The following is a 15836-nucleotide window of genomic DNA, read 5'->3' on the forward strand; positions in this document are numbered from 1 at the left end:
ACTTGAAGGGAAGAAATGAGTGAGAAAAGGATAGAAAGGATAATAGAAAAATAAAGCTGACTGCAGACAGACACAGTGGGAGTTCATTGTTCATTAGATTATAAAATTGCTGGTAAAATTAAATTCTAGTAAATATAGAATCATGATTGAAGAAAAATAATTCGGGCTGAATGCACACAGTGAGTGGGCTTTATGTTAGTGGTTTTGTTCAGAAGCTCTTTTCATTATGGTCTCTTCTAAAGAGCAGCTGTGTGCTCAGGTACCCTGAAGCAGCAGCAATATTCTGAAGTGTAGGGGCAGTAAAATGAGAAAACAGGTGTGTGTCCTGGACTAAATGGCAGAATTACGTGTTGACTCTGTGTGTGTTTCTGCCCACCTGTCAGAAAATGTGGTGCAATAGAAAACAAGCTGAAGAAGGTTAGCGGTGGTCAAACCTTGGACTTGTTCTTGGAAAACTGTTGGTGAATAGAGATAAATGGATTGAAGGCCTGAGAAGTCTTGTGTTTTGAGATGAACTGCGAGTAACAACTTTTTTTTTGCCCCAGGAAAAAACCATCAGATAAAACCATTACCAGGCAGCAGTTTAAAATAAACCACTCTTTATTCTGATACATATTTAATTAATTAATGCATATTTAATTAATTAATGGAATTCCATGAACAACAAAGGTGAAATTGACTAAAAGACCTGGAAAAATCTATATAATGAAGTTCTTTGAGCTAATATGTGTCATTATTTGGATTCACCCTGAAAATAAGCCAGACAAAATTACTGTAAGCTTGGAAGGATGGCTTCCCCTTCCCTTTTTTTGCCTTTTCTTGCTTTCTATATCTGCCTACTGCAGAGTGTTATAGCAGGAGAATAGGTAGTCTTTAGGTTGTCTCCATTGCTGTTGGGTATATTCAAGTATTTTATTCATTGGTCTTTTTGTCTTGGAAAGGTAGGGAAAAAGCATACTTTCTATAAACAAAACAAAATAAGAGCATATCAGCTTGTATTTTCTGTCTTGCTCTAGAATTTTGGAATCAAGCGGATTCATAAGCAAATTGAAATGTTAGTTAAATGTTCAGTTGTGGGTCCAGGCTCAGTTTAAGATAAGAGAAAGGGCAAACAGTAATTCATAATATTTATGCTTTTTGGAAGTATTTTTGAGTTTTGCTGCAAAAATCTCTTTGTCTGTGGAAAGGAAAACTAGCACTTAAAAATTAGGCATATTGTCTCTTGGAAGTTACCTCTTAGTAGGGGAGGTATCTAGTAAAATGAATTGCAAATGACTCAGATGAAGAGTTGAGTTCTACTAGAGAGGTATTAAATTTTCCTTTTGGAAGGCTAAGTATATAAACTATAGATTGATTTTTCGGTTTCGGGCAGCATTTGGATTTCACTACGATATTGACTAGATACATTTAATGAGTTAGAAATCTTTGAAATATGTCAACACCAAAAAAATATTTTGGAAAAATGTCACAGCAATAGTTACTTGCGTTTTTGTTTGGCATGGCTTGATGCTTTTTCATTTAAGGCAAACATGACATTTACCTGAAAACTCAAATTTGGCAGGAAGAGTTCTGTAGTAGTGGTAGATGTGAAACAAAAGGGCTTAATAGGTGTATAAGGTTCCACTGTCAGAACTCTTCTTGTAACATGGGTATAAAAATACTTTACACTTGAGAATATATTTAATATTTCTCACTTTGAGTTCAGTTGGAAAGTCACTTTGTCTATGAATGAAGGGCTTGAGTGTCAAAAAGTAGATGTTTTTATGTCAAGAAATACTCAAATGTCCTCTTTATTGTCCTCTGCAAAAACTCACAAACGCCAGTGGCCTGTTTGCAGTCTGTGTACACTGCCACATACACAGAACTAACAAATGCTGGACAAGTAAACCTGCTTGAAGGCTGGTTGGTCTTGTGATGCTTCACATTTGCATCATTATGTAGTTTTTAAGTCTCAGCTTTGTTTTTTAAAGAAAATTGTTGTTAAGAATCAGGAATTGAATTTGGCCTTCACTGTTGAGCCAGTAAGAAATTCAGTAAATGTCTGTGTCGTAGTTTGGCATTTAGGGAAAGAAATGGGAAACACCCACAGAAGTGATTTCCCTGAGAGAGGCTGCTGGGAGTTTCTTCTGTGCTTGAGATCAGGCCAATAGCTGGCCAGTTCTGAGAACTGACAGCATTTTGCACCACTGAAAAGTGAGTTCAACTTTGTGAATAACACCTTTTAAAAACCCAAGCCTGGGAACTTCTCTCTTTCTTTCTGGCCTTGAAAGGTGGCAGACCCCTGGTGTGGCTGGCCCTGCTCCCCCATGGCCTATGCTGCCTGGTGTGGGGAGGCCTGGGCTGGACTCCAGCAGCTTTCGGGCAGGGGATGGAGACTGTGGGGCATTCCCTGGGCCGGGCTTTGCTGTGGCCCCTTCTGGGAAGCCCTCTGTGTCACATTCCCTTCTGGGAAGCTGTTCCCAGAGGGGCCCCTGGCCCAGGCTGGGCCAAGCCATGGCTGCTAACATCTCGCTGACACCCCTCCTCGCCACTCTTGGCCTGCACAGATGGTTCCAGGCCGAGGACCATTTGCTCCCTCCCAGCAGCTGCGCAGCTGAGAGAAAGCACCAGCTCGGCCTCAGATCTGACACCATGACTGCCTGCATGTGATTTAACCCTTTTGCTACACAGATAAGACCTGCAGACTTTAATCCCCTCTCCAGAGAGAAGAAGTCAGAGCGATCAACACGTAGGGAGAGAACATGAAATATCAAGGTCAGTAAAAGAAGGAGTCAAGCCTCAGATGGAAGAAGAATGAGGAGATGCTCTAATAGGCTGAAATATTCTTTTGGTAGGGCCATGGAGATGGACAATAATGTTCTGAAAAACTCCTTTAATTCATGAAAGAATATTGGGAGAATGAAGTATTCAGGCTGTAGATCTGAGCAAAGGTATCCGTTGATGAAGCTAAGCAGATGATGGAGTCACTGTGATCCCATGAGATGCTTGAACAGAGAGAGAGAGAGAGATGCGAGAGCTGATGAAGACCCTGTGTCCTAGGGGGAGAAGAAGAAAACCTGTGTTCCTAGAGATGATCACAGAGATAGATGGAGAGAACCTTTGCCTTTGAATAACTCATCCTTAAAATAATACCCTATGAGTTCATGGCCCATGAACACACTTCTTCAGAGTGTTGTGAAAATGGGAGGACAGCATGATGGCAGAGTTTGTGCCTGGGCGGCTGCCAGTCATAGAAATGAAAAGCCATGAGAAAACTTTCTCATGGAGAGCTCTCCATGGAATGACAAGAGAAAACGCCTTTCCCTGCAAAGATTGATGAAAAGACTATTGTATAGTTGGTACTGCTTTAACATCTTTTGTCTCCATGGTGTCAGTTGGAAAGAAAAAAGGTTGGGTGGGGGGAGAAAAGGTTTCTTATTTTTGTAGTCTTGTTTCTTTATTCTTTTTAAGTTTTAAGCCTGTTTTGCCCTTCTCCTAATCCATATCTCACAGCAAGAAATGAGTAAGTACTCTGGTAATTTTAGTTAGTGCTAAAACCTGCCACAGTCTACTAGAGTTAGTGTTCTGAGCTCTTACGTTAAAGGATGATATTAAATAAAGCCTATGGCCTGTTTCTTATAAAATTTATTGTAATAGTTAAATAGTTCAATTGTCACTTTAACTGAACCTGCTTTCTCCATTAGACTACATGAAGAAATCATTGACTTCTATGACTTCATGTCCCCTCGTCCTGAAGAAGCAGCTATGAGAAGAGAAGTGGTAAAAAGGATAGAAACAGTCATCAAAGATCTTTGGCCTACCGCTGATGTGAGTGTAGCTTCAGCTGTGATTTGCTTCTCTAGTAAATTGTAGAGCTTGGTTTACTTAACCTTGCTATTATCTTTCTTTCTTTTAGAAATGAACAGGTAACTCTTCAAGTTTAAGGCAATTGACCTACTGTCACAATTCTTGCAGTATTTGGAAATTTATTTTAAAAGAAATTTCAAACCTGGATTTTGGGTTAATGAATTCTACTGAATGTGTTTTTCATTTTGAGAGCTGGGAATGTGAATAAATGTCCACTCTTAGTAGTGCATTTCCTAAAGTAAAAGCTTATTAAATTGTCTCTGTATATTTTAATTTTGAATATTAAAGTGAGACTGACTACCTATGTATCCATTTCTGCAAGGGTCCTGAATATGTGGATATTTTTAAATAAAAAAAAAATGAAAGAGCAATTAAATGCAGATGGGTTTTCTTTTTGTACTCTTCATGAATTTAACATTCAAGGAATTACTTCAGCCCTACTGTAGTGGGAAAATTTAACTTCCTGAGATATGTTGCAATCTCAGCTGGTGTAATTTCAAACACTTAGTTATTCAATGCTTATTCAAAAAAGCATTATTCAAAAAGAATGTATTCTGAACTGTATTTCTAGCATCAGCTTTGATTGCCAGATGGTAGCATTGTTGTTAACAACCAAAATGTTGTGATTTCATCGCCTTCCATGGCAGACATTGAGGGCTCCGGTCACAGCACTGAGCTAAAAATACTGTAAAACTTCTCTGCTTCATCCTTACCCATGTTTTTCCTTCATAGTGAGATTTTACTACCTGGTGGAAATCAAAAAAAAAAACCACTGAAAAGGACTTGTGTTGCCCAGGAAAAAACTAAGTGAGCTTGTAAATTGGGCTCTACTCTATTGGAGAGGGAAGAACATCTCAATTCTTTAGATAGGCAGCTTGCTGAAAGTATTTGATGTGGTCTGTGGATTTATCTTCATTGTGGCTGCTTTTTCACATACAAACACCTGCTACTACTTCATAGTTGTTCTTAACAGTAAAATCTGAAGTATTTATTTTGATCTGAATGATATATTTAGATGTACTTGCTGGTTTTTAAACCTAAAATTTTGGAAAAATTTTCCTTGAACTCTTCCAATTTCAGTAAAGCTGTCCTGTAAGGAAAGGAGGGAACAGGATGGAAGGAAATGAATAAAAGCTTGTATGTCTGTCAAACTGGAAATAAATAATTAAAAGAACTTGCTTAAATTTATTCTCTGCTAGCTGGATTGGTATTTATTTCATAGTAAAGAAGCCAAATTTCCTCTAAAGTTGCATCTGTAAGAAAATGTGTGTTTGTACAGAGAGTATATAGTAAAGTAACTTTCTTACTTGGCTATATCCTTAACAACTGGAGAAACATATGAAGTTTTGTGAAAGTAAAAGGAAGTGAGCATTCATAATTGCAAGATGTTTTCCTGCTGTGTTCTTTTCAGGTCCAGATTTTTGGCAGCTTTAGTACAGGGCTTTATCTTCCAACTAGGTAAGTAATAGTTTACTCTTGTCTTTTAGAGAAAGGGAGATTTCAAAGAAGTTTAGAATGTGCAACTGTGTCAAATTTTCAGTAAAACTTTTATCTAATATTTCATGTGGCAAAGGGAAAGAACTTTTGAACTTGAAGATTTGCAAGTATTTGATGTATCATCTTACTGCTCTGCTTATTAACCCTTTGGTGAATTACCTTTTTTTCCTTGTGTCTGGGGTTAGTCTTTGGCTTTTTTTTAAATAGACAGTGGAACTGAATGTTTAGCATTTCCTTTGTAAAGATTGTGTTTTATTAAATAAGAAGAATTACTGAGAATGTGTCACTTATCACAGTGTTACTGTGCAAAGTCAAAGGAGCCATCACAGTGCTGTATTCCCATCTTTTTGGAGAGGAAAATGTCTTACTTAATTTGGCATTTTATATCACTTAATGATTCAATTAGATGCGGAAACCTGTGTAGCTCTGCCTTAAAGGTGATGTTATCTTTACATCAAGTAAGTTTTCAGAAGAAAAGCACTGGAAATTTAGTTTCTATGAATACCAATCACTGATAAAGTTCCTTGAATTATTATAATGCCTGTCAACATGAGTAGATAGATGAGGAATGGAATTGGACTGTGGAAGTCAGAGGGGAGGAAGCGTGAAAGGTAGAAGGGAAAAGAACACTTAAGAACTCACCAGAGTAATGGAAGCAAGAAATTAGACTACTGCTTTGGGCCCTAAAACACTTATGGACTCTTTCTTAACGTTCCTAGAAGGAGCCTATTGGGAACCTACATTGCAAATTGCAAAATGATCACCTTTTATGACTTGCAAAATGTAGAATGCCAATCTTACCTTATTTTTTGGTAATGTATTGTGCTTTAGACTTAATGGATTTCATGCTGTGTTCTTTTTGTCTAGTGATATTGATCTAGTTGTTTTTGGGAAGTGGGAACGACCTCCTTTACAGCTTTTGGAGCAAGCACTGAGAAAACACAATGTGGCTGAGCCATATTCCATTAAAGTACTTGACAAAGCTACGGTAAGTAGGTAGTAAGCTTTGGAATACTGAACTGAAAAAGTTTCAGACCCCTTCAGATGTTGGTAATAAATAGTATTCGTAATTCCTGAAGCAAATGATACTGTGTTAAGCTCTCTGCAAGGTGTCAGTAGAATCTGTAGGTGCTTAGCAATAGCATGGAGTCTTTTACATGTGTATCGGTAATCCTGTGTACTGTTTGCCAAAGGCCATACTTTATTCCTATGTTGTCAATAAATATCTGAAAGTCAGTGTTTGTAAAATATCCAGTAAAATAAGTTAACTATTTGCATAATGTTTTTCCACTGACCTTTGAGAGGAATTTACTGAGCCAGTAACTAGAGCTCTCTAGCTCTCAACACTGTTTTCACATTGTCTTGTTTCTGATGGCATCATGAAGCGTTCCAAACCTAACATTGAGTTTCATGTCCAAAATAGCTGTTTAAATGAGAGCTTTGTCATTTATGTGACTGATGTGTGTTATGTCTTGAATCTTTCTTGTAAGCCTGAATCATGTTGAATATGTTAAAAACTTAATGCATGAAAATTTTATATTACTGAGCAAGATATGTTTTCTTCATGGGACTAAGGTGAGTATTCATTCCAAATTTCTATCAGCAAGCTTCTTTTTGTGGTCTCTAAAACAGTCTTCCTCTTTTAGGTTCATAATATTCCTGTGGCTTTCATTAGAGTAGCAGTGCATAACAGTAGCCTTGGTAGTCTTTGGTTTACCTGAGAGCTGATGGGATATTCAGAATCTGTATTACCAGTTAGTGATGGAAAATGGCACTAGGCTAGGCTTACAATTTTACTATCCCTTCTTATTCTTTTTCTTCTGATGTTGTATAAAATTATGCTACACTTTTTTTGTTTTCCATTTCAGATTAAAAATATGAGGAGTTAAATTTATTTTAAATTTATCAGCTGAAGTTTAGGTTATGATTGTGAGATGATTTTGTAGGCCACTGCTTTCCAGGTGGTGGTGTGAAGCTAAACTACATATTCAGTTATTTAATGTTAATTCATTCCTGCCATATTTCTATGGTTGCTTTGCTTTATCTCTTCTGGCTTTCATTTGACTCTGCATTGAACCAGTTCATCTTGATAAACCAAAAGGCATTACTTCCTGCTAGTCCGGTTTTCTGTCAGTTCAGTAAGTGAATGGTGCAGTGCTGGGTCAGAGGAATGCAGTTCCCACAGGTTATGAGATTAGGAGATCTTCTATTAACTGGAATGAGTCATTAAAATAAGTAAATTGAGTGGTCATATAAAACACTGCTATTGCAGCTATGAAGGCAGATAGCTAATGGTTATGGGAGAGTACCAGAGTGATGATAAGTTAATGTGGTTGCACATTAATCATCTCCCTAGAAAGCATTCATGTGTCAGTCAGGTTAGAATTGTTACCTCCTCTCAGACAGACTTGATAGTTGCATTCATTTGGACTGTTAGCATCCATGTGTCTTGAATAAGCTAGGGCACAGCACCAGTGTTGTGTTTCTGGGGATTCACATGCTTGTATTTATCTTTTCAGGTACCAATAATAAAACTCACTGACCTGGAGACAGAAGTGAAAGTTGACATCAGTTTTAATGTAGAAACTGGTGTGAAGGCAGCTCGATTTATCAAGGAATACATGAAGGTATCAGCTATGTATTGAATGTAATTCTACTTACCAAGGATGTGCTAGATGCTTAGCTAACTTTTTTTGGTATGGCTTGACAATTTACTGCTGAAGACTATTCTCATTAATGTGAATTAAACAGAAATATATTAATTTATTATCTTTTGGTGTCCATTCAGTGTTCCCTTCGAGTGCTGGGTGTTGGACTGAATAAACCTGTACACTGTGAGAGGATTTCACAGTCATATTTAGATTTGCAGATAGGTGCTAACCTTTGCTTCTGTAGCAAGTCTATGTGCAAATTTTGCTTACCTTGTGTATAAGTGATGCTACATTATGAATACTGTCTTACTAAACTGTCAAGAAGCAATTGTGTAGATAAACATTTAAGTTTCCTTTTATGCTCTGTAGTAAAGGTATTATTTAGAGCAAGAGCTTTGATTGTAGTGGCAGTGACATTCAAAGAAGGATATAAAAATCTTACTGTTTAGGTGGGAAATAAGTTTAATATGTAAGGTCTTCAATAAAATAAGAATTGGAGCTATTCATCTGTTTCTAGAATAAAAAAAAAAAACATGTTTCAGTTTTTCCCATGGAAACACTGTGTACAGCACAACACTGGAAATATTTTTGTATTGGATAACTCTTTGTTTTCTGAGATTTACTTTTAAGAAGTGTACTTCTTTATTTGTTTTGGAATGTTGACATTGACGTTGATAAGACTTATTTTGCTTTGCAGAAATATTCTTTGCTACCTTACTTAATTTTAGTACTAAAACAGTTCCTCCTTCAGAGGGATTTGAATGAAGTTTTTACTGGTGGAATTAGCTCTTACAGCCTAATTTTAATGGCAATTAGTTTCCTGCAGGTAAGTCTGTTGCTTATTTGTTTCTATGTTCTTCAAAATGTTTTGGGTTCTGTACCTATGCCCTTTTATTGTAATCTTTCTTCAGATGCCCCTTGCAATGCACACCATTACTGTTATGAGTGTTTGATGCTTGAAAGATCCTGTGGACTACCTCTCAAACATCCAGGATCTATCATGTGTGAACTGGAGCAGCAGCAGGACCCTTGTAAAAGGCTTAGAGGCTGTGCGTACACCAGGGCCTGTACCTGAATCACCTTAGTGGTGCTTATTAAATCTGCAGGATGGATTTTCTTTTGCCTCCCAGACTACTGGTACTGAATGTGCAAAGTAGTTGATTTCAGTGTTTATTGAAGTGATGAAATCCAAGAGTCAAGTTGGTTTTTTTACTTACATGTTAGGTTTTGACGTGCTTAAGACTGGCAGATGCTGTACTTGACTGATGAAATTGCCAAGTTACAATGTTACAAATAAGTTACAACTTCTGTTAATCAATTTCTGTGATAGTGAGCCTCCTACAGGTATGATGAGGTATGGTGTTAGCATTTCTCAGCAGCTATGGTAATGGAAAAGTTATATATTCTGCTGCTGCTGGTGTTGACTGAAATATTACTGTAGGTTTTGTATACCAAATATAATAAGTGGAGCTACAGACATAAACTGTAGTTCAGCTGGGGCAACTAGATTGCCCCCCACTTTCTGAAAACATTGAGGGATGGATTGTCTTTTGAAAATCAGGTACTACTTCATTACTAACTAGGCTATAATTTTGTATGCAGTACTTCTTTCTTGCTTTTGACTTCAGGAAAAGAATTCCCTAATCCTCAAAAAGCTGCATGAGGAAAGATGAAAGAATTCTTTGGCTTCCAGATACTGCTGAATTGGTGCCCCCTTTCGGTTATCTGAGAGTGGTTTAAGTACATGAAGAGTGAATGGCTCAGTTGAGACTTACGTGAAGAAATACTCAGCTGTTTAAATGCGAGCTTTTTGTTTTCCTGTGTTATGGTCTGAAAAATATTAATTTTTAATAAGCAAAAACTGGTTTGTGTTACAGCTACATCCAAGAATTGATGCAAGAAGAGCTGATGAAAACCTTGGAATGCTTCTAATAGAATTTTTTGAACTCTATGGAAGGAATTTTAACTACTTGAAAACTGGTATTAGAATAAAAAATGGAGGTGCCTATATTGCCAAAGAAGAAATCATGAAAGTCATGACTAATGGATACAGACCATCTATGCTATGTATTGAAGATCCTCTCCTGCCTGGTAGGACTATACACTTCTTGCAATATTCCAGAGCTGTGCTCTCAGCTTGTGCTCGTCTGTCAGACGAATTAAGAAGCTGCACTGGGAAGAGACTATTACTGGTGTAGAGGTACAGTCAGGTTGGAGGACCAAGGGATATAGACCTCCCCCAAGAGTCTTAGCTTGAGTAAATTGGATTATATGTAAACAGTGCAGTTGCATAATGCTTTGGAGATCCAGAACTGTGTTTAATTTATTAATAAGATTCTCTGACAGTGCTGAGAGGTAGTGAAAGAAAGAATTTCAGGAAATCCTGGAAGGGGGGATGTTAGCAGAACAATTATCTATTATTTGCTATGAGAATGAGATTGGAAGGTAGCTTTTTCTGCCACAGTCTGTGGTGCCATACTTCAGATAAATCACACCATATGGGAAAAAAATACCCCAGAAGCATAACCTGTCCTGCAGGGTGGTGCCACAGACTGTTCAGGAGCAGGGGTGGGTATCTGTAAAAACCAGCTGTGTTGTGGTGGTGGCGTGGAAAGCGCTTTGCATAACTGGCTTCTGTGCTGAACAGGGATCTTTAGGGAATGCCAGAGTTTGAGTTACATCTTCTTTTGAAAGTACTTAACATAAAATGATTATTTTTTAAAATTTGGTTTTAATTCAGTAACCCTCAAATAATTGAGCTTAATTTTGGCTAAGTGCCTTGGGAAAATTTCCAACTTTATAGTAGTCAGTTTGTGTTCTATTTAGACCATCACAAGTAGCTGAAATTCCAATTTTCAGTTAATTTGGACTTCAGCACAAGTATTTCTAGAATGTAATTGGCAAAGTCCATACTGTCACATCTTGTATGTAGATTGCTTATTTACAGCACTTTTAAAGCAAATACCATGGATCAGGAACTGAAGTCTGGCACTTTTCTAAACACTCAATATGCTGAGTGTTCATACTTCCCTAGAACAGGTTACAGGTTGTAATACTCATTTGTCTTACCATGTTTCTGATTTGTTTGTAACTCTGAGTTTGTGTCCATCATGACTCTTGTACTTGGCCAGGCATAGGTTAGGGTGTGATTGTGCAGAGCTGTCATTGTCATTGAGATTTCCTTTAAGGAGCTGTGTACTTACTTGTCTGAAGACCCATTTGAATAGCAGCATGAACCACAATTATTTAGAGTCAAAAATCTTCACTGCCCTCCAGTTCTGTTCACTTCTATCTGCTGGGGATGGAAGGAGAGCAAACTGTGAGTACTATGCAATGTTTTAATCACTGCTGATAGTACTCTGGAGAAGAAAAAAACCTTTTAAGTTGAATAGGTGCCCTGAACTGTTCTTCCAAGCATTAATCTTGCAGAAACAAAGAATGGTAGTTTAGAAGAAAGAATAGCTATAAGCTGTCAAAGAGTTAACAAAAATGAAATTCTAGAGGAGTTTGTATGGTGTGAGATAATATAATTCTTACAGGAGAGAATATTTTAACAAGGATAATGAAAGCTGACAATATTTTGAAGTTATCTGACCACTATGTGTCATAAGGATATTTTTTAGTAGGTACCACAGACCTTCAGAACTTACCAGATGAAGCTAGGAGAAAAATTACACAGAACATAGGATGGCTTTTTGAATCAGATCTGATAAGTACAGCCTTCTTAGATCCAGTCTTAATCACATATTCCTACAGTATCTAAAATTGCCTGTCAAGTATTTGTCAATATTGTCTAGAATTCTGTTAATTAGTTTAGTTTTGTTATTCCTTCTAACCCAGTACAAAAATCTTCACCAAGGGTTCAAGTCCTTGCTCAGTTTACAAGTCATCTCTGATTAGTTTGTGATGAGATCCACTCAGTGTCTGACTCTAAGGGTTGGTGGCAGTATTGTGAAGGAGACGGGAATGTGTTATTTTGATAGAGTGGACACAGATATCTCGACTTAAATTAGCATAAGCTGCTGCAGAATTTTACCCCTGCAAGTCAGTGTTTGCACTGTATGCACAAGTTTTTAATTTCATTTTTCAATCCTTCTTTTTTTTTTTTTTTTTTTTTTTGTCTGATCACAGCTGTTTCTAAAGCTCCTATTAAGCCTTGGAAGAATACTTCAAAAGATGGCTTAATCCCAGAATGAGACAAAAAATACAGGGATAAAAAAATCTCTCCCTTTTTACTTCTCAAAGATTATCAAAGTAGTGCAAAAGTCGCTTCTGTGAGTGTATGCACTAGTGCAGCAATGGGAGACTGAAGATAGCTGTCTGCTAGGGTGGTCAGGGGCCACCTTTGGAATGAAAAATGTAAAGCCCCTCCCTCCAACTTATTATAATTTTGAAATCAAGGGTCTTTCAGGCAAAGATATAGGGATAAGAATAACAGTTATTTACTTTTCGGTTCTTTTTAGTATGGTGACAAGGCAAACAAGCAATAGCAATGGCATTAATAACAAAACAGAACCAAGGACTCCGTGACAGCTTTCTTGGCTGAGATGGGAAAAGATGGAGGCAAGGCTTTGCTTCACAAACCCCCTGTGGGCACTCAATGCTCCTGCTGGATCCTGCTGAAACACTCAGCTGGAATGGCAAAAATGTGTAGAAATCCCGGGCTGGTGGACGAGGTGTATTAAGCTCCACAGCGGTGGCTGGCACAGCAGCACGTCGTGGTGGGACAGGGGGTGTGGGGCCCTACAGATGAAGAAGAGAAGGAGAAACTCTGTCTGGGTCATAGCAAATGCTTTTTTCCTTAGTAACTACAGCTTCATGTGTGTCTTTCTCTCAAGCTGAAGAAATAAGCCCACTCCCTGCTGCCTCTACCTTCTCTTTCACCTGCCCCCTTCCCCTGGGTTTAACCAAACTCTTTGTCTTTTGTCGCTCTATTGGGAACGGCGAGAAGAATGACACAGATTCTCTTGTGGAGTCGAACTGGAGAATTTTTCCCAGTTTATTGCCTCAGATCTTTTTTTATAGACCAATACGTGAAAGTACAGAAAGGAAAATTCTCATTGGTTAGTAAACTAACACATCACTATCATTGGTCAGTGGGGTTCACCACCCCTCGACCTTCTCTTGCAATAAAATAAGGAACAGACAAACAGCACCTGCAAGGCTGTTTTCTATCTCTGGGGATTGTTTTAATTCTTATGATTTCTCAGGCCACTTTCTCAGGCAAGACTGGGAAAGTTATGTGGCCTGCTATTCCACAGGCACTGTGCTCCCTGCTTCACAGTTAGCATCCATAGTCTTTCTCAAGCATCTAAAAAGTACCTGCAGTCAGGTTTCCCTGCAACTAATGGGAAAAATTTTATAGGTAAGAAGGAACAAAAGGAAGGACACTTAACTCCCAACAAGGGTGTAAAATTCAAAAGAGTAGCTTTAAAGTGGTCTTGTAGGGAACAGGAATGTGTTTAGTGGGATTAGTTTCTTTAAGTTGGAGGAACTGTTGTTTATTCAGCATGAAATGGTGGGTGGTATTTGGCTAAGAGATAAAAGGTGTCATCAGAAGGATGTCATACATCATTTTACCTGCTCATTACCTTCTGTTAGCTCCTGGATTTGGGAGGAAGAAGCATTAAACTATTGAGTTGTTTTGGTTGTAGTGGGTTTTCTTAGATTCTTCTAGGTACTGCAGTTTCCTCAGAGATTCTCAGAGACTGATCATTGTGTGCTAGAAGATGATAATTTCTGTGGTTTAAGAACCAGGATTCCAACAAAGATGTCAGAAGTCTACACTTCAAGTGGGAAGGTTATTGAGGTCTGGATTTGAGTTGTCAGACTAAGATAGCGGTGATGCATTTTGAAGTAATCATTTATACTTGATCTTCATACGTAGTCTAAGATCTTTCATTTTGGGTTAGTGTCGTAGGACAGGGTGATGAGCTGAAAATCATTTCCTACGCATTGTCTAAAGGAGGGCGTTTCCATAAGCATCTTGTAGCTTCACCGTTTCAGTTTTTTTAAGCACTTGTCCTTTTTGTAAAATATGTAAAAGGTAAAAGCATTTATTAAGGAGAACTGCAAAGTCAAGCACTCAGAAGTTTGTTTACAGGAATATGTTGGAGCAGGGTAGATGATATCATCTTAGAAGAGGTTTGTCCAGAGTTGGTCTAACAGTATCCTATCTTGGAAGACTTAACTGTTTGCAGTTGACAAATCTTTTGCTCTGTGGTTATAAAACAAATTTGGTGCTTATCCACCAGACTGTTGGGGGGCTTGTTATTTTATACCTGTGTGAATCAAGGTCCTCCAGTCATTTCTGATGCTCAGAATAGGAATAATTTTGATCTAGTTTCATACTGCCAGTGGCTAGAGTAACTAAATTGCTACTCTTTAACACCAAGTTTGAAACTGGGAGTTCTACCTGTGCTACTCCATTCATGAGAAAGTTTGTTCTTCATTCTGAATTGCTGTGGCCATCAATGAAAGTTCTAAAACTTAAATTCAATGTGTTTTCTTTGAAAAGAATCTTTAACTTGCAGGATTTATTATTCTTTGTGTTGCTTGCTTCCACACCTTGACAGGTCACAAGTACAGGAAGTAAATACATTTGAGATTGGCAACATCTATGAGATTCTCTTCTAGCCTTAGTGGCTGCCCAAACTTATTCATTGCAGCTTTTCAGTATCAGCTATTGGTTATTAGATCCTGCATATACATTTGTTCACATGTGTGTGTATAAAGCATAAGTGAAGTTAGCATTTGAAAGAATCTTTGTAATGCTGAATGTTGCAAAAAGCTGTTTACTAGCTAATAGCTTAACACAAGTGGGTTTGCTTCAGTCCTAGCTCATGGTCTTACCTTTTGCCCTTTCAGGCCATGTTCTTAAAACTGCTTCAGGTAAAGGAAGGCTACCTAATGGAGTGGTAATACTGATAGCAAGTGATGGAAATTTTGGACATGCTCCTTTAGGGATGAAGGCTTTGTAAGAAAGAATAAGGATTGAATTATACGTGAAGTCAGACACCATTGTTATCTCCTAATGTACATCTGAGGATTGAAGTATGTATGATTTTTTTTAGAGTGACAGCATTTGCATTGCGTGCTTTAACTGATCAGTCTAGATTGTAACAAAAGAGGGATACTCAGTTATGTAAGACATGGCTCTCTAATGAGAGTGATCTCTCAGAAGAAAATCTATTCAGGGCAGGAAATGCAAACGTGTGATCTTCTATCTTCTTTAATATGTTGCTTTCTGGATTGGCTAGGGTCATCTTTATACAGACTTGGCAGATGAAGTTCTCAGTAGCTCTAGGTGCAGCCCAAGTAAAGAGCTCTGTACTGTATTATTAAGACCTGTTAATTTAGACATCTCTATGAACTAATTACAGGTGCAGGATGAGGCAATCCAGGAACCTAAGCATGGTATGGCACGAGCTATTCTGCCTCTGTTCTCAAGTCTGCTTCAATCAAGACTTAAACACAACTTCATTGATTTATATTAAACTGCCCAAATTTACTATAAGTGGTTTAGGGAAGGTTTATGATTTCTTTTGCTGGCACAACAGTAGTGACAACTGATGAAAGGAATAGCCAATATTTTGTGGCAGCTCTGTCTTCATTTTGGTATAACTTTATGCAGGATACATCTCAAATATACCTGCCTAGCATTATGTTAGACTAAACTAATACAGATTCTTTGAGTGTGTATTCTAAATTTGTGTTATATGAATTTATAGAATGATTTAGGTTGGAAAAGAGCCCTAACATCAAGTCCCACCATAGAGGGACTTGAATTTAGTGGTAAGTAATACATGTGCTTAGCTGCTTGTCTGTATTCCATTTCTGTAT

The 15836-nt window shown here is 37.8% G+C and overlaps 1 protein-coding gene across 5 annotated transcripts in view; it reads left to right on the forward strand.

The window, feature by feature from the left end:
* The window catches only part of TENT4A (terminal nucleotidyltransferase 4A), an 80907-nt gene that overhangs the window by 31777 nt on the left and 33294 nt on the right, over positions 1 to 15836 (forward strand). For all 5 annotated transcript variants that reach the window (XR_015290054.1, XM_086900269.1, XM_023921855.2 and 2 more), the window contains exons 2-7: positions 3684 to 3807; positions 5258 to 5304; positions 6211 to 6331; positions 7863 to 7970; positions 8692 to 8820; positions 9872 to 10085. Coding sequence is in view for 4 of the 5 variants with exons in the window: in XM_086900269.1 (XP_086756395.1) it covers positions 3684 to 3807; positions 5258 to 5304; positions 6211 to 6331; positions 7863 to 7970; positions 8692 to 8820; positions 9872 to 10085 (743 nt within the window). In the remaining variant the exon portion in view is untranslated. The remainder of the gene's footprint in view (positions 1 to 3683; positions 3808 to 5257; positions 5305 to 6210; positions 6332 to 7862; positions 7971 to 8691; positions 8821 to 9871; positions 10086 to 15836) is intronic.

The sequence above is a fragment of the Cyanistes caeruleus genome, chromosome 1, assembly GCF_971803275.1.
Source record: "Cyanistes caeruleus chromosome 1, bCyaCae1.hap1.1, whole genome shotgun sequence".
NCBI classification, from domain to species: Eukaryota; Metazoa; Chordata; class Aves; order Passeriformes; family Paridae; genus Cyanistes; species Cyanistes caeruleus.